General features: G+C 41.6%; 1 protein-coding gene across 2 annotated transcripts in view; it reads right to left on the bottom strand.

Moving 5' to 3' along the window:
- LOC116387973 (transmembrane protein 132C) overlaps positions 1-18,791 on the bottom strand; it is a 127,836-nt gene extending 109,045 nt beyond the window's left edge. Inside the window, exons 1-2 of one of the 2 annotated variants that reach the window (XM_031855475.1) lie at positions 18,435-18,791; positions 17,838-18,038 (exon numbers count right to left, since the gene is read on the bottom strand). In XM_031855475.1, the coding sequence (XP_031711335.1) occupies positions 17,838-17,904 (67 nt within the window). In that variant the 5' untranslated portion in view covers positions 17,905-18,038; positions 18,435-18,791. Of the gene's footprint in view, positions 1-17,837; positions 18,078-18,434 lie in introns of both variants that reach the window. The other variant, XM_031855474.1, reaches the window with a different exon arrangement.
- Between the last annotated feature and the right edge of the window lie 68 nt (positions 18,792-18,859).

An 18,859-nucleotide genomic window follows, 5' to 3' on the forward strand; every position in this document is an offset into this window, starting at 1 on the left:
GTGTGTGTGTGTGTGTGTGTGTGTGTGTGTGTGTGTGTGTGTGTGTGGTATATGTGCACATCCTCTGTAAAGGGATGGGAGGGCTAAATAAAGACTAGTTGCAATGCAGAATGTGGACCGTCTCTTCCCTGCTTTCCAAGTTGAAACAACACATCCAAGGCCATGTCAGACATGTACGGAGCGGCTGTGTGAGTGGTCCTGCAACCCAGAAGCCTCATCACAGCATATTCCTGGAGACGGTGCGGTTACTTTGTCTGCCGGCACTGTGACTTCAGGGCTCACTAAGGAATGGTTGCTTGAATGCAGATGGTCTCTAGCTCGCTTTTTGCTGTAGGGAAGCAACATAGGATACAGGGCGTGTGGCCCTGCAGGATCCTGTTTTCGTCAGGTGCTTATTCATCTTATATATATATGATCCACTCATAGCTGACGTTTGCCTTGCTAGCCTCCAGCTAGTTGGCACAAGAAAGCAACCCTGAGTGATTATGACTGGCTGGTGGACGTGGTTCACGAAAAACTAGACTCTAAACATGACGATAACAACAATGATGTAATGACAAAATGAGTTTGATCATTGTCTGGTGAGATTTATTTTTAAGTAAGCAAGTTTGATTTGTTCCACTAACTGCTAAGACACAGAACTTAACCGGCCTCTTCAGTGTATTTCACTCACATCTTAAAATGCAAAACAGAAGCCAATAGCGGCTGAGATCTAATGGTCTCATTTCTTTGCATTAATTACACTAATGTCTCAAGATGAGTGTGCCAATGTTTTGCCGCTGTGAAATTGCTAAATGCAGCGGTTTTTAAAGTTTCTCGGTTCTATTTAAAGTTTCAATTTTATGCTCGCTGACATCGATGGACACACACGAGCAGTTTCTTCATCCATTAGGCTGTCTGGTTGTCTCAGAGGTGAGCAGAAATGGGCTTCAAAGTTGAATTTAAAAGTGATGGGAAGAAAACACACAAACAAGCATTTTACGTACATACAGATTCGAGATGTGGGAGCAAGTTTTCCATCCATCCGCCCCCTTGGCCCCCATTATTGTGACTAACCTTTATGTGTATCGGTATGTAAATAAATGTGGGCGAGGTGCCGAAGAGTGAAGACGTTTTTTTCATATGAGTGTATTTTGTATGCATATGTCTTGATGTGTGTGTGTTTGCACATGTTGCCTGTAGTCAATCATCAAACGTGTGCACAAAGCATACAAACTCACATTAATCATTACATGTTTTGAGCGAGATTTCCCCATGATAGACTTATTTCCCATTCAACAGCGAGCAGAACCTGCCGGGGGAATTGTAACATTCCACCCCCTCAACATCATTCCTCAACATTCTTCTTCATTACAATGCCGCACCACCACAAACATGACCTGCACCAATAAAATGTTCCATTAATTTCATCACGGCCCAGAATAGATTTCCTGCAATCCTTGTGCTGAGGCAGGGATTCTGCATGATGCGATTGCACTTTAGCTGGCCTAAATTATCATACAAAAGAAATAAAGACTTAAGACTTCTTTCTTTCACCCGGCCCCTCATCAGACACTTGTGCACACACAACACAGCTGCATCAAAGCAAGAAATCAATTTATTTTCTGCTCTGCCTTACTCAGTCACCGCATGCAGTCCCCAAGTTTATGAAGACACACATTATAATTAGTCTACAAAGACTCGCTGAATATTCAGTGGTCCAGATCCACTGTCTCATTTTACCACAATGTGCAGTGGAAATAGATAACACAAGTTTGGGGACTGATTGTTGATTAGCTGAGCCGAACACTGTGCAGCACAAAAATAGATTAGTACACATAATGAAAATGGATTCATTTCTCTTTCCTGCTCTGCTTTGAAGGATGAGGCATCTAAATGTATAGCATCACTAGTAATATATAATTGGCTTGTTTGAAGATAATGCTATATTTACTAGGATAATGGTTTTGGCCGCATTAAACCCTTTTCGCAGTACAGTAAAATGAACCATCTCCTGCCTTTTCTCCTCTAACAACATTATCAGCCCATCATGTCTCTTTTGTGTGTGTTATTTAACACTGAAAGGAAGAAAGAGGCGGCCTTTACATTGGCTGGGAGAGGATTTCCCCGTGGCGGCGCTGAGTGGCCGCAGCATCGCAACCGCAACAAAGAGCGACACGCACTCAAGCCCCTCTCTCAGTGGCCGCTTGTCAGTGTCGCGCCTCCAACAGACTGTATGCCTTCATCCCAGCTCCCAGTTATGGGAAGGTGCGCTGGGATTACGTGCAGAATGCTCTGCACGGTGCAGGAGCTTATACTCCACACCACAAGTCTGATTCCCATTGAGAAACCTGTATAATACCACACCTGCAGTGCCAGATAAGCCCTCAATCCTCCCTTTTATTCTACAGCTATTATTCTCCTATGTAATATCACATCAGCAAAAAAAAAAAGGGGAGAAAAAATCATTATGAAAGAAAAGGTGCGAGCAAATGGAAATACAGCGTCAATTTATCATGTTAATATTCATGCACATACCTTATCCCTGCATGTTTTGCATGCCGTATGCACTGCAGGGTGTGCGGTAGCTTATTCATCCCTAAATGTTGAACAGGGAAACTTAATCGGCAAACCACGACGCTCACGTCACAATCAACAGGCTGATCATTCCTCTGACAGCTGGAAAGATAAAGTGTTCTTTTGCTATGAAATTGCAGTCGGGGGTGGTGTGATGGTGCAGAGGTAATTTGACAGCAGGAAAAAACGGGGGTTTATGATTGATGGCTACATCTCTCATTTTTTCCCCCTCACGATTAGATCCACTGCTTTCTTTAAGCAAGCTAACCTAAAACAGTCATTCATGCCCAGCTCAAACCCTGAAGCAAAGCAACTTAACAAATTATAAATTGTGATGCAATGACTATTGTATGGAAATGTAAAGATTCCTGATTAATGTTGAAATTTAGGACATATGAAAAAAAAATGAAAGCCTGACCGCAGACAGAAAGAGGGAAAGTGTCCCAACCCTGACTGACAGTTGGCGTCCTGACTCTTCACAGCCGATTCGGTCCAAAGTACTGACAGTATATCTACCGAGGCCGGCCTTTGATCTGCTCTCTGACCGACTTAGTGAACAAGCTCGACCCATTACAAAACCATGAGAGTGTTTAATATAGCAAAGTGAACCATGAATTTAAAAGCAGCATGGTGCCATTTCCCAGCTTTGATGAGCAGACACGACTTTGTGGGCGCGCAGTGCTGCGGCGGTGGAAAAGCTGGCCGGGAAATGTCAGGTCATCAGAATCCTGTGATTGCAGTGCTCGTGTTGAGTGGGTTCAGAGGGGACGGAGCACAAAAACATATCTAAATGTAAATCCAATCTAATGAGCTCACCATGGCATAATTTAATCAAATCTACATATGAAAGAACCTCTGCCCCGTACATCGGGATGGAAGTGGTAGTAATTAGCTTTACAGATTGAAGGTATATCCTGGCTTGACTAAATCCAACCAAAGACGGGCAAGATACAAATTTGCAGTGCGTATACACTATGGACAAATCAAACAGAGCAAACATGTTTGAGATGAGTAGACACAAGAATATACTACAGGAAAGCAACGTGTTTGACGCAAGAGCTTCATGTACTGTAGCAGGCTGCAGTTTATGAATAGCGTGTTTCCTCTGTATGATGAAGGGTCTTCTGCACATTTAAGTTTTACACCAGTCTCAATATAGATTGAGGCTTTAAAGGATTTGCAAATGTTTGCTTTCTCACTGTTCTCCAGGATATTTGAACTCTTTACCAGTGATTCGCAATGTGCGTATATACTGATACCATTATATAAGTGATGAACTTTTAGCTGATTCATCAATTAATAGGTGTTCGGAAGAAAATAATAAGTCCCTATAGCGGCTCTGTGAGGTTGCACTAAGGCACACTGGTGCTTTGAACTAAATGCTAACGGAGGGATCAAAATCATCACGATACATCAATCTGGGAACCATGAATGTCCGTAAAAACATTTGTGCTTGAAATATTTTGCTGGATATGTAAACATTTTGACCTGCCGGTGGCAATCTATTGGACCGACAGACAGAGTGATGGACAGACATTGCCGTACCTAGAACCATGCTGTTAATCTGAAAACTAATTTCAAGTCGTTTATCAAAAGAAATGCATTGCGTTTATCTTACAATTTAGATTTTGCTGCTTTTCCTTTTTATATCATTATAAATTAAATGATTTTAAGGATTTCGGTCTGTTGGCCAGACAAAACAAATACTTTTGTAGCATTAGCTTGGGCCTCTGGGAGCTTGTGATGAGCAATTTCTGACATCTAAAAGGGTTAACAATTAACCACTGCAGCCCTACTTGATAGCGTTTAACAATTCTGCCCCTTTTAATAACCTCTACTACTGCAATGTGCCTGTACTGTGTTTATCTGACATTGAGTCAGAGATATCTGTCTTTTCTAACAGACTGTTGTTGTTTGCACATTTGCTGTTGCAGATACTGTAACTGAGTAGGACAGACAGTCACTGCATAGATAAAAGCTACCTGATCCTGCACCCTGCATGCAAGATGTAGAACAAAGATTGGAATTCAATACAAGGGTAAACATGCAGCACACTGTACTGTTGCTTCTTGTGTACTGCACATCAATATAGTGCTGGATTTTTTCAACATTGTCTGGCTCCTGGAATTAGATTTGTTTTGGTTTAAAGCAATCTCATGACCTGAGCAATTAAAGAAATGGCAAGTTGTCAAGTGAATTGGAGCTTGGCATATTTTTGAATTCTTTTCTATTAAAAAAACATGGTGGGAGCTCCACAGAGACTACATAGAGATGATGATATATCCCCAGCCTATTTTTATACAATATTATTTAAAGCTAGAATCCACAACAGCCTTTGAATCTCCCACAAGGGGATGAGATGCTGAAGAAAATGAAAGTGCGGATAGAAATCACACATCAGGCTGGGAGTGTTAAGACATGAGTGGACCACGTCAGTCCAGCTGTTCACCTCATCAGTTACCTGAAATAAAAGTGCTGTGTGTCCCTCAATGCCTAATTTGGAAAGTGAAAGTCACTGTATTCATGGAGAGATTACACACACACACACACACACACACACACTGGCTCAGAGAGGCCCAATTACCTGCTGGGAAATGCTGGCACTCAACAGGCCCCAGACCGGTACCAGGAGCCCACAGAAGGCTCACTCCCTCAGCTTCAAGCCCACAGCGAAACAAAGGGGATTTCATGATCCTTGGGCTTTGGATACATTTCGGCTCCCCCCCCCCCCCCCCTCCTCCTATATGAACCTTTTAAAAACTGATTTATCCTCTATTACTGAGGCACCGGGCCCAGATCTGGCCTTGGGCATGCTCAGAGCAGCACACCACATTGTTCATGAGGGAAACAGGGTCAGGATGACTAAATAAGAGATATTGTAAAATCACTCTTATAGCTTTGGATAAGGCGCAGGCACGTGCTATGCGCAGATTGAAGCACTCAAAATACACGTTATGGCCTGAAAGTGATCTGATATTTAGAGTAATCTGGTCAACCAGTTTGCCTTCAAAGCCTTTCAATCTCCTGTGTGTTGACAAATGTTGGAACCGTGTTCAGATGAGTCAAAAGCCCCAAACATCGAGGCAAAGATTTGGTTCTCTTTACATACAACTTGGTATCCCTTCACTGGAGGCACATAGGGAAAGAAAATCAGCTCTGCTCTCTTCACTTTTTTTCTGTTGGTCGAGTCGCAGCAACCAGGCTGAGCAGGCAGTTGATTGGCAGTTTCTCCTCTATTCAGATTGATTCTGGTAAGAATGTATGTTTGTTGGTCTTGTAACCCGTGGTAATTACATTCTAAGAAGTAAAGACCACGGGTGGCGGGAGAGAAAAATGAATGAATGCATGGAGACGGAGCTGTGGATGCAGAGTGGAAATGTGGATAAAAGATCTTTTTGTGGGTTACAGAAATACAGCCTGATGCACTAGTCGCCAGAAAATGGCAAGTTAACTTTTGAGTAATAAAATGAGGCATCAAGCATATCTACCTGAGACGGATCATAACAGTGATGGGCAAAGAGTGTGAAACTGCTTTTGGCACAAGCAGAGGCCCAAATTTTTAGGTCTTTTGAATAGATTTTAATAGAGTTGCAAGGGGATGGATGAATGTCTGTGTTACATTTGTAGCATTTTACATGTGATCTTATGTTTATTGTTAAATTATTAAAAATGATACCTCAGTAAATCAATTTTTACACGACAAGCACAAGATACACCGACAGTGTGTTAAACAGAGCATCATTACATCTACTTAAATAGCAAATGCATTAATAAACACTTGTTACATATCCCTGGCAATTAAAGGAATACTTTGACATTTTGTGACATTATTTTTCTGGCCTAGTGATGGATGAGAGTGGTGTTGATCTTCTCATTCAATTCATGCAAAAAAAGTGAATAAGCGTATTAATCCTTTGTACCCTCTGACATTAAACTTATTGGAAGGAAATGATCATATGAACTGTTCTTTGTTTTTTCTGGTAATATTCAAGCTTTCCTATATTTACCGTTTTGAAGAAAAGCTGCTGGCAAAAAAATGTGCTCTTAATCTTTCTCTTAGATTTGCCAATGATATTTTCCTATTTGTATATCTAGCTGTGCTCTTTGATGGAAAAGACTAAAACATATGAGAAAAAGAGGTAAAAACAGTAAATGAAGAGGGAAAACAAGAGGTGTAGATGAAAGGGGGGAGAACTGAGACGGAGATGTGAAGCTGAGGGGGAGAATCGTAGTGGGGAGAGGAGGATGAAGCAGGGGAACGATGAGCAGGATGAGCGAGGGAGAATATGAGCGGAGTACAATGTAGAAAGATTGTATTGGGAACCTGAGGCTTTGTATGTCAATACGCACACATCTACACAGCCCCACACACACACACAGCGGTCAATTGTTGATGCTCAAAAGCATATTTTTCTCATTTTGTAATGACATCTGTTCCGCTGCTCCACAGATTTCAATTTTCCGACCTAATAGGGCCAACCCACTGGCCATCAGCACATTTAATGTGAACTAGAAATTGACCAATAACAGTTTTGTGCTCAGGTCTGGCCTGACGCCCACAGATCGATCAATATCTGGGTCTCATTCTGCTGGCCAATGTGTTAGCCGAACAACTAAACCACGCATACGTACGTACAGCCACTGAAAGGCAATCAAAACTGTGCTTGACCCTATAGCTTGTTCCTACAGAAAGTTATATACTGTTATTCTGTTAAAATGTCTTTGAAGCGCATGTGTACTGTGCAGAGTTGGCACATTAACATGCAAACTGGCAGCTCTTTGGTTGGTATATCAGAAGTTACATGCACAACTGCACATTTCTGATAATCTGAAGCAAATACAACACAATGATTTTCGTTTGAAAAGTGCTGAGGCTATTCTAATCTATTTATCACTATGGTTGACGTGCTCAGCCTCACTTGGCTTCCCGCGTCAAATTTTTAACACCTATGTGGATATAGGTTTTGGAAGATGGAAGTCTTATTGCTAATACATTTTTTTATTGGCTGGAGCTCTCTGCAATGTTTACCTCTCTTGAGGCAGTGTTGCCGAAAATTGGTAAGGGAATTGAGTCTTGGTTTGGGAACCACATTCCTAAAAGTGTGGAATAGTTTCCCGTTGGGTTTCAATTCTGAAATGTCTATCAAGTTTGAAATTATAATTCACCCATGTGGAGATTTTTTTCTCTTTTTCTAAATTTCTTTTGCTGTTGTGCAAGGCTGGTTATTTTCTCATTTCTTAATGAATTCAAATCAATGAATTGAAGAATAGCTTTGAACTGGAATCAGACACTCGGAGTGAGGAGACAGATAGATAGAGGCAGACAGACTGTGGCTGTGGAGACCTACAGAAACAGCTTTCACATGGCTTTTTATGCATATATTTACTTTTCAACATAAAAGTCCCATCTATTCTTTACCTACATTTATCCAGTTCATACTTGGCCAATAAAGGTGATTCTGATTCTGCCAGTGTGCCGCACACCAGGTTCATTATCTCCGCCAGGCGTAAGCCTGAGGTAGAGGTGGTGTGTTCGGTCGCGTGCGTGACTGTGTAAGTACGTCCGGCCGTGACTGAGCGAATGTGCACCTCTGTGTCTATCCACGGCTTGTCTCGCATTCTGATGCAGTAGACTGCACAATATTGTGGGTGACCAGTTATGCCTGCATGCTCAAAGATCTCTCGTGGTGACTCACACTTTCCCAGAGCACCTTTTAGCACCTGTTTTATACCGGCTAGTGATAACACAGCTGAGTGCATCCATGAAAAACGTGTCTTGTTTTTGAGTTTGAATAAAGTCAAACAGCACTGGTTGTATTACTCAATCACACAGTACAGCAGTGGTCGTTGCAAACCCATCTGTCGGAGCTCTGCACTCTGCTGAGTGCACCTTTCTTGTTTCAACTGAAACAATTTTGTCATGTTTGGACAAAAAAAAAAAAAAAACTTGGGTGATGGCGTCTTGCTCTGACCTGGCAAGATAACGGCACTACCAGAAAACTCTCCCATCATCACTGTCATCATCTCTACCCCGGTACCTGCGGCATTCACACACAAAATGACGGAATTCTCTTCAGTAATACGGGGAAAGAAAAATGTAATTGGCTTCCTCAGACAACTTATTGCAAAAACTTCCCAACCACTCTTCTGTAAAGTGAGGCAGAGCGATGCCAATCTCAGCAGGGGGTTGAAGCCCAGGTGACAGACTTGTAATAAAAGAGAGCACGTACTGTACCTCCACTGTCTTGTGGGACCAACGCTGATGAAGCGAGATATGTGATCTCTCTCTGTCAATCTTTCATACAGGCAGTGACAAAAAAAATGCTGTTAACATTCTTTCTACGCTCTGATTGCATAGGTTCTTTATCATTTCCCTCTGATTTGCTGGGACTGCGCAGAGTGTTCTGTTAGTTATGCTAATTGTCTCCAGACCTCCCGGAGAGTGCGATCCCTTCCCAGTTGGATGGCTGTGAAGTTGTTTGCCCAAGCAGATGAGTCTTGTGTGCCTCCATGTCTGTGTGTGTGTGTGTGTGTGTTTACAGTGCGCAGCTACAATGTGTCACAGAAGCTTTAGTGATGCTGCACACGGGCGTTTGTGTGTAATTATGTGTGTCGCGGTGCATCAGCACGGATCTTCAAGCGCCAGCCATGGTTGGGTGCATTGTATTCCCAATTCTCCAAACACTGAGTGAAGAAGGAAAGCAGGCCGATGTTTCATCTTAATGCTGTCATATATCGATTCTTCTTCTTCTCATCCTTTCCATCTTTGATCCTATTAGTAAAGCCAATCCTGTGGAAAAAGAAAGACTTTTCGCATTTCTTTCTCCCCAGTGGATTACATCCTGTGGATTTCAGGGAAAGCAAATGACCATGTCCTGTGACCGAGGAAATAGTTAGAGTAAAATCCCCTCATTTGTCATGCTGTCTAAAGCCCACGCCTTTCTGAATTCTCAGGTTTAACTCAATGTATGCCTCAGTGTTTTCATTTGAGCTGAGCAACCCCAGGACCTGCCTGGCGACTACACTCACTTATGTCCACCATTACGCCTGTAATTTGAATTCCCTGCAAAGAGAGGAGCGCTGCACCGTCCTTGTACAGTACAATCAGTGTGCAAGATCAAAGCCGTTTCCTGTCAATCACTTAGGTTGCACAGCTGATGACATCAGCTAATGCCATTAGCTGACTAAGGGGGGGGGGGCAAAAAACTTCACCATCCATTTCACTTACTCACCAAGCCTGACTCTGTTTATGACATGCTCTGCTGATGAAACAGACATCTTTCCCACAGTATTATACCTTTACCCACACAAAGACACAACAAAGGCCGTCTTCTGTTTGTATCAAATTAAATCGCATGTAAAATGCCTTGGTTGTATGAAATGCTTGTATTTGAACTCTGGATGCTCTGAGCATTTCTCCACAAATCATAAGGTCTGCCAGGTGGATGAAAAGGGTGTATCAGCAGGGGCAAGATTTGCCTCAAATCCACTGAATCAATTAAGAATTGTTTAATGCCAAAAAGGCCTTTAGTGTCAGCAGCCCCACGAAGAGCTGCTTATCTGGGTCATCCAGGCATAGCTCATCTACAGTATGTGTTTGAAACAAACTTTTTTTCTGATGAACATTTCATTTTGGATTTAAGGATGCAATAAACAACTGAATATTCCTTATGTTAAATCAAATACTGAGCTTTTCTCCCTCTACTGTAGGTCCACAGCTGCCATGGTAAGGTTCTTTACATGAGTCAGGGGAGAAAGCATTTCAACCCAATTGATTTCTCAATTTGTATGGTTATGGTTAACTCACACATAGCAGAAAGACCGTTGTCCTTGAAGTATCACATATCACCTATTTACTTTAATATGTATTCATTTAAATATATTTTAATCAATTTAATCAAAACCACAATTTTCCCCTCACCTTAAACAGGCTTTTATTGCCTTAACCAAACCACACTTAGCACTGTGAACCCGGTCTCTGGTGGTGTGTAAGTCCTGCACTTTGTTGCCTCCTGTCGGGAAAAATGTTGCCCGTGAACATAATTCAGGAAGCAAAACATTACACAAAACTGAAGTTAAGAGAATCAGCTATTGCTGCTAGGCAAATGCACGGAAACTCAAGTTTAACCTTCAAGGAGGAATGACTGCTGCTGAGCTCTCATGACTGTAACCAATCATTTCTCACCATGAGGTCCATCTGAAAAGGGTCTGCAGGGACAACAAGCAAACTTGTGGACCTCAGAGGAAAACAAATCCACTTTCATCGTCTGAAGAAATAGCAGTTGAGTGGATAAATAGCTGTATCATAGCTGGTAGGAAAATGCTAATCCGTAATTACAGTAGCTGTAGACTAGAAAACACATATTGGATTTCTCTCCTTGGTATACTTTCATTGTTTTCCTCAATAAAAATATACTATTTGCCAAATTGTAGTTCAGTGGCTGGTTAAGAGTCATTGCCAATTTTAAAGCTGCACTGATTAATCAATATTCTTATATCGACATTGGATCACATGACTGTAGGCAAAGGTGTTGCTCGTAGGGAAAAACTGACAATTATCACACAAATATGCAGTACCTCTTAGTACTAAAAAAGCTTTTTACGATCTTTTTACACATTGTTTGGGTTTTCTGGTCCGCAATGTCCGGCTCATCAATCTCAAATTCTGCGTTTTGTTTTCATAGAAAAGAAACTCTGAGAAACCGACTGTATGAGACGCTCAACACCACATTGCAGACAGAAAACATTTGGGAGAAAAGTCGAACATCTGGCGAGCTAAAAACTCACATATTACTCTCATGGAGTTGGTGGAGACCACAACAGCTAAAGGGAGAGTAAATATTGGCTTTTACAGGTGGACAGGAAAATGACTCCCGATGACTGTTGATATTGCTCTGTATGTGTTGTATTTAGGCAGTTACTTCCAAACACATCTGCTGTGACAACTTTATATGTCAGTGTGTTTTTTACAACTTGTTCCTGAGCCCCCAAGTAGCCCATGAAATAAATGATTGCAGCTTTAAACACAAGTTTAAACACAATAAGTGTGAGCTGACATATGTGTAATTAATGTTTTATTTTTTTCGAAGGAATTCTTAATCCATATGGATAATAATAAATTAAAGAGAGCATGTAAGTAACAATACTTAGGTTAGTCAGTGTTTAAGTAGCCTCAATATGATTTGTAAAATTGTCCGATAGATGTAGATACAACAAACAACAGTAGGCTATACTATAGCTCAACTTTAAACCGGACAATAAAGCTGCTTCCATACTAACCCGGCTGTCATTTCTCTTAGAACTAGTGGCTCAGTTAAATTTGTTCAGTGGGATTCAGTTGGCTTTATTACAGACCCCAGTTCATGCCAGCTTTTTTAAGCATACCAAAATGTTGGGTTTGTACTACAAATTTTACTCAACAGTGTTCTTTACACGACCTTTCACTTCATGACTTTTGTCTGTGTGTTATGACCCATATAATATGACATATGGCTCCCTGGTGCAGCGTTTCCCTCTGCTCTCTAGAGCCTTGTGTTAGTGCCATACGGGGCAAGCCAGTCTTCATCTATCACTTTATAATACAGCATTTCATTCAGTGACGATACATTTTTGCACTGGATTTGGCAAATTATTATTAAATGTGTATTTATCTACAGGGCTTTTGCTTTACAGACAAAATGTGTTCTTTTCAGTGTGATAAACTAAGTCAAACGCTTTCTTCTGCTGCGGGAAAGACTCACGATGTTCAAGAGACAGACTCAATTTTAGCTTTCTGGTCGAGGCCTCCAGTGAGAGGTATCCTAGTTCTCGCTTTATGGTAATGAACATTACAGCTCATAGAAAAGCCTTTTGAAGCATTTCAGTAGAACCAAGAGTGAAAAAAAAGAAGAGAGTGGGAGACAATTTTCATATGGGGTTCCTACAAAGTCAGCTTATTCTGTTGGCCTCTTCTTTTTCTTGAAGCAGAACTGTGGAGAACTGACAATCTCCTCCTACGATGAAACCAGGAGATGCTCAAAGCCAACAAGTAATAACCCACGAGACTTTGCTCTCCAGGTGGTAGAAGCCGTTTTGGATTTAACAGACTTAATGTGTGTACAGTGTGTGAGCTTCCTCTCACCTAACATTGACATGAGATAATCTGTTTCAAGTCTTCCTTTTTTTATTTTTTTTTTGCCCGTTTCGTCAGTAGACTGTTAAAGACTTGCTGTGGAAACTTAGGTAGAACACACCACAGAATGACCCTTAGTCGTGTTAAATCCACTGCAGCCTCTAAACGTGAACAGATGCCGGTCACGGCAGCATTGGTAATTCAAAAAAATATCTTTGGTAATCTGTTCTTTTGAATAATAGGTCTGACCTGTTCCCAGTCTGAATGCATACATAATAAAGATACATACATACAGACAGATGTAGATACACACATCCAAACACACATGAATTTGTAGATACACACATATACATACATACGTACATACATAGGAAAGCATTCAACACATTTTAACATGTTCACAGATGTATTGATAAAGTATTGGCTTTTATATTATATATATATATTGTAATATTTAGATGTAGTTAATATTTTTGCACGTACAGTAACAAGTGTAGTTGCCGTCAACTCCGGTGTCCTTCACTTCCCCTGGTTTACTTCACCACAGCGGCTTATCTGCTCGCGCTTCGTGTGTGTTTGTTTCTATGTGTGTTTGTAGTTGAAGGAGCTCAACCCGAAAGAGAAAGCAGAGAAAATGCTGCAGCAGCATGATAATAAATTACATCAAAACATTAAAAAGTACTAATAAAAAGCACCAGTAACGTCGGGGCTTATCAATGCTACAATCTTTAATTACTATGCACCAGGGCCTGTTTAATACTGGGTTTTGGAACGCATCCCTAAAATGCAAAAAGCTCTTGCTAGAGCCAGTGTCCGTTCTGGGCTGCTGTAAAAACATGGCGGTGCAAGATGGCGGACTCCGTGGAAGACGACCTGCTCCCTACGTAGATACCGAAGGCACCGGGATAGGATTTTGGTATCAGAAGTGTTCTGGTTTTCGTTGGAGTCCAAGAAGTATTAACCAACCACGTATCAGCAGGCTTTGCTTTAATACAGGTAAACAGTCCATGTGGAGAGCAAAAGAGGCATTTTCAACATTATTTGTTGAACGTATAGGTTTGATTTTTTTAGCAATGTTTCTCAACTGAAAGAAACTAAACTGAATGCATTTAGTAATATGAGTTTAATGTTCAGATGTTGGTCAGAAAGGATAGAACATTCTTTGAGGTGAAAAATGTTAAAAACGTTATGGGAAAACATTCAACCTAATGCAATGAATCATGCATTTACATGTTGGTGCAATCATTGCAAGAGCATTGCCTGTCAAGTCAAATAAAATAAATCAGAATAACAAGGAATGAAACTGACATGGTTAACAGGAACAATGAATTTACTTGGTTTGTTGGCAACAGGGACAGACCGGGACAGAAAAACATCCCTGGACTTAGACCAGTCAATCACACTCAAGAAGCTCGAACAGCACAAATGATTAGAAGGCTGAATTGACTAAAAGGACTGATGGAAGATATTTTGGACATTGCATCAAAGCTTACTGAGCTACAGGATTCAAGAATCCTGCACCAGATATAACTGTTCCACTGTTTGTAATACAGGTGCATAGCTTTCAGATTTTGCCTGCGGAGCCTTTCTGTCTTACAGTAACACAAACCTGTGGCCAACCGGCTACCTAAGAGAAAACAAATGGCTCATTACATTTGCTATGCCCATTGGCAAAACACTGCATTCTTTGTGATCTCTGTTTTCCCCATACTTAATGTATAATAACTGAAGTCTGACTATTCAACAGTGTAAAGTTGCTCCAGTTTCTCTGCCTGTTTCTTCTTCGTTGAAAACCCAGCCCTGTGTCCTATAGGAATTACTTTCACATTAGACCTCGTGATTTGCCCACATTCACTTCTGATGCAAGTTGTAGTGTGTGTTTTAATATAAAGAGGCAGAACGTGAGGGTGTAGAGGTTGGGGTGCTAGATAAGTGTGTAGCATGTTTGACTTTCATGCAGGCGACCAGAGCTCAACCCATCACATCATTTCTATTATTTCTCACCGCTATCTTTCCCTAACCTTGAGGATTTAGTTGCCTAATCCTAACCAGGCGACAACCTACAGTTCTGAAAAGTGAAGCCAATGAGAATTTGCCTTAAACTTGCAAAAAGAAGTCTGATTGTATGGAAATCTATGAGAAAATGACCCTACAAATGTATGGTCTCAATCGCTAGTTTCAAGTGTTCTTCACTACAGCATGATGTTCATTTAGTACATTATGGTCCCATAATATGGTCATTTTACCTCGCAGAACACATGATTTGCTGTTCTACCACAATATAATCCAAACTTGCCCTTTAAAACACCAAAGTCACACAACACAGCTTCAGTTCCCCGGCATGGTAAAGTAGTGAAAATATTCTAAATATAGAGCAGGCCTACACTTAAACTGATATTGACTTCTTTTTTTTTTAGGTGGGCTTTTTTTTTCAGGTGGCTAAACTATGTTTCGCTGCTGCACCTGTCCACAGCAGCACATTGCTTTGCTTCTGTGCTGGCTCTCCTGTCTGTTTCTCCAAACTGGGGGCATGCCGAGCGCTATCTACTGCAAGTAATACCCAGACTTAGGACAAGTAACTCATACAAGCCCACTTCGACGAATCCAAACTATCCATTTAATCGTTTAATTTAACACTTTGGCAGTTTTTTTCCCCCTAACCTCAGCCATACATATTTGTCATGCACAGATATTTTGGAAAGCAGCATGTGAAAATTGTTGGCATTGCACATTTACAACTTATCGTACAATAAGAGCGTTCCACAGGGCTTGATAAATAGTGATTATATTACCACCCTGGGCTACCTACAGCAGTCATTCTCTGGTCAGCAAACATAGCAAAACAGGTAGTGGTGATCAGACATCTGAAATTACCAGTGGTGCCTTGAGTGCTATATATAATGTTATTTTGGTTAGAGTTCGATGTGTCTTTGGGTGTGTGTGTGTGTGTGTGTGTGAGAGAGAGAGAGAGAGAGAGAGAGAGAGAGAGAGAGAGAGAGAGAGAATAAGAGAGCTATTGTTAAATTAAGGCTAAAGGCTTTTGGTTTTGTAACTTTTCAACTTTCCATCCCGATCCACCGTGGCTGGGCCCACACATATACAAAAGAGCAGGCAAAGCTCTGAGTGAGAATCCTCCCACTCTTGTTAAGCACAGCGCCCTTTATCCTCAAATACTTGTGAACAGGTGATGAAAACTATACAGTATGCAAACAATGGTCGGTGTGGTAGGTGTGGTATTAATAACGTCATAAAGTTGTTCCTGCAACTTGTGTGTGGTAGCCTCAATGTTAAGTGTGAGCAAGGCAATTTTTCACCCCTGAAACTTTATCTCTATGACTAAGAGACAATCCTCCAATCTGTCATGTTTTTTAAAAAAACAACTCCATCACATCCTATTGCATGCCAGGCATATATGAAGTTCTTCCAAATGTCCTGATGGCCAGTTTGACAGTATGTGAGTGTGTGTAGGCATCCTTCTCAGTATGTGCCCGTCAGTACGTGTGTCTTAAAGAGACAACCTAGAACCTCTCGGTGAAAGCAACCAGGTGGCTGGAGAGTTATAATATCCTCAGAGACTCTGCACACCAGGGGGTTTGACTGACAGGAGGGAGTCAGGGTTTTTTTCCCCTTCCTCTCCACTTTCACCTGCAAAGATTAAGTGGCTGACAAGAACCAGCGTAATACGGATGAATCTTCAGCCAACCTTTATTTATGTTTGTGGAGTGGCTTTCAACTGGTCTGATTTTTTTTTCTCCAATACATATTTTGAGGAATATTGCAATTAACTAATTAGAACACTGACTCACGTCTCTCTGTCAAATCTACAGGCAGGAGAGCTTAGCGTAGCTTAGCTCAAAGACGGAAAAGAGTAGGAAACTGGTAGCTTGTCTCTGTCCAAAGGTTAATAAACATTGTAAACTAAACTAAAGCTCACTAATTAAGACATTGTATCTTGTTTGTTTAATCCGTACAAAAACAGAAGTGTAACAACAGAAGTTTATACATTATATGCAGGACTATTGTGTCGTCACCGTGAGGTTTTCAGGATAAAAGTGAAGAATCTTGTACGCCGCTGGTTATTATAGAGGAACTGTACTTTTATTGAAGCACAGTTTTTGGCTTCTTTACCTACTTCTGCAAAATATGTCACTTAATTGTTCAGCCATCTAAAGCACTTATTATAAGTGCTTCAGTCCGTCAAATAATCTGACTGTTCTTGCTGCTAATGGACCCAGGTTTAGAGAGGCTGCCGCATCCCAAGATTACCGCATTGAAATTTAAAAATGAAATGTGACCATAATGGAAGGATAAACAAAACTACACAAATAAAATAAGTAAATGTCCTATAAATACACGCTGTATACAGTATTTCTCCATCATCTAACTATGACAAAGATATCTGTCATAGTGACAGCTGAGTGAGAAAGAGTCTTTTTTACATACGCCTCGTGATTGGCAGCTAAACAGCGAGGATGAAAACACATGATTTTTCCTACATATTCATTTTTTTGGTGATCACAGGACTGCGCAATCGCACACGTCTTACAAAAAACACACATAACACCCAAACATCCACACTCTCACAGGCAAATATATGCACTGGCACACCCAAGAACATGCAGATGCACACACTCAAAAACACATATAGATACAGAGATTTCACCCACACACAAGTTGTTGTTGTTTTTTACAATAGCAGAACTGCCTAAACTTAGTGAAAAGATGCACTCCTCTTTTTCTGGGCTGTGTCTGCTGCTCTGCAGCCTGTTGTTATTCCTGGTGCTCTGCAGTGCCATACTCTCACACACCGCATCCCATTTAAGTGCTGCTACAACCCCCCAAACTACAACACCCAAACCCACACACTCCCATAGGCAACTGTCACAGTTCATTCATGTTCATATCACAAGTCATTTTGCATTCTGCCCCAGCAGCTTACAGCTAATTATGTGTCTCATAAATCATATATGTCCTCTTGGCAGAAAGGAAATCATTTGCATTTCATTAAATGTTCCAAACTGAATAAAAACCACTCGATGAAGGTAGATGCATTTACAGTGGCTCTTATTATGTGACGATTACCTTTCATTTCCATAATTCGTGTTGCAGCTGTATGAACACAAGTGCTCATTGGCATTAGCTTAGGTGTCTCTGGGGGGGGGGGTCTTACCTGTGCACAGGAGAAACGCGGTGAATCCCACGCAGCGGAGCGGCCCCATGTCTCGCCGTGGACTCATGTTTATTCGTGGGGTTGTGGGAGGGGGCGCTGGATAACTCCCTCAGCAGAAAGCCGCACAACTTTGCACGCAATTTATCCTCTTTGAGCAGTTCTCCATTTAGAACAAATCAGCTGTATTCCGTGCGACACCACCTGCCATCACAGACACGAACGCACGGTCAGCATCGTCCCCTGAAAACACAGTGATAGCCCACATTTGTCGAATACACTCCCAACATTCACACGGCACACATAATGAATGGACTGATCTCATTCTCCACGGTATAAGTTTGTTTTTCTCTGAAGATGAAACAGGTGCCCCCGGGGTGCTTCTGTCACCAAGCTCACCCTACAGCACCCAGGATGTGTAATATTTGACAAATGCGTGGTGAACGTGTCGTGGATTCCCCATACAGCTCTCTGTCTGTTTGCACACTTGTAAAAACAACCACTAGGCTACAAAAAAGCAACGTAAACATCATTGAATAGAAATAAGAATAAGTCTCAGAAATTGATGCAGTGCTTGTTTTTCTTTGCTTTGCTTCTTACCATATTTCTCTGATACAGCGCTGCGGCTCTCATCCAATACTGACATCAAAATACAACCGTCTCCTCTTTATCAGGCTGGAATCATTTCTTCAACGAGCCAACGAGCAAAAAAAAGTCCTCAACAATCTCTGCTTTTCAAAGAGATCTCATGACAGGCGCAGCTATCTGGTTTTCTTCTTCTTCTTCTTCTTTTTCATAGAGTGGTGGATTTACCGCGATACAAACCACCCGGCAAGTCGCACGTGAACACATGCGATATCTGATAAATTAGTCCTCCAACTTTCCACGCGATTGAGAAGCGTGGTGGTGGCGTGCAGGTGAGCTGGTTCAGGAGCCGTAGCCGCTCTGCACCCTGTGGCTGTGCACTCAGAGAGTGCTGGTGCAGAACGGAGCGGTGGGGGGGGGGGGGGGGGGGGGGGGGGGGG

The sequence above is a fragment of the Anarrhichthys ocellatus genome, unplaced genomic scaffold (assembly GCF_004355925.1).
Source record: "Anarrhichthys ocellatus isolate YVR2014 unplaced genomic scaffold, GSC_Weel_1.0 scaffold16, whole genome shotgun sequence".
Taxonomy (NCBI): Eukaryota; Metazoa; Chordata; class Actinopteri; order Perciformes; family Anarhichadidae; genus Anarrhichthys; species Anarrhichthys ocellatus.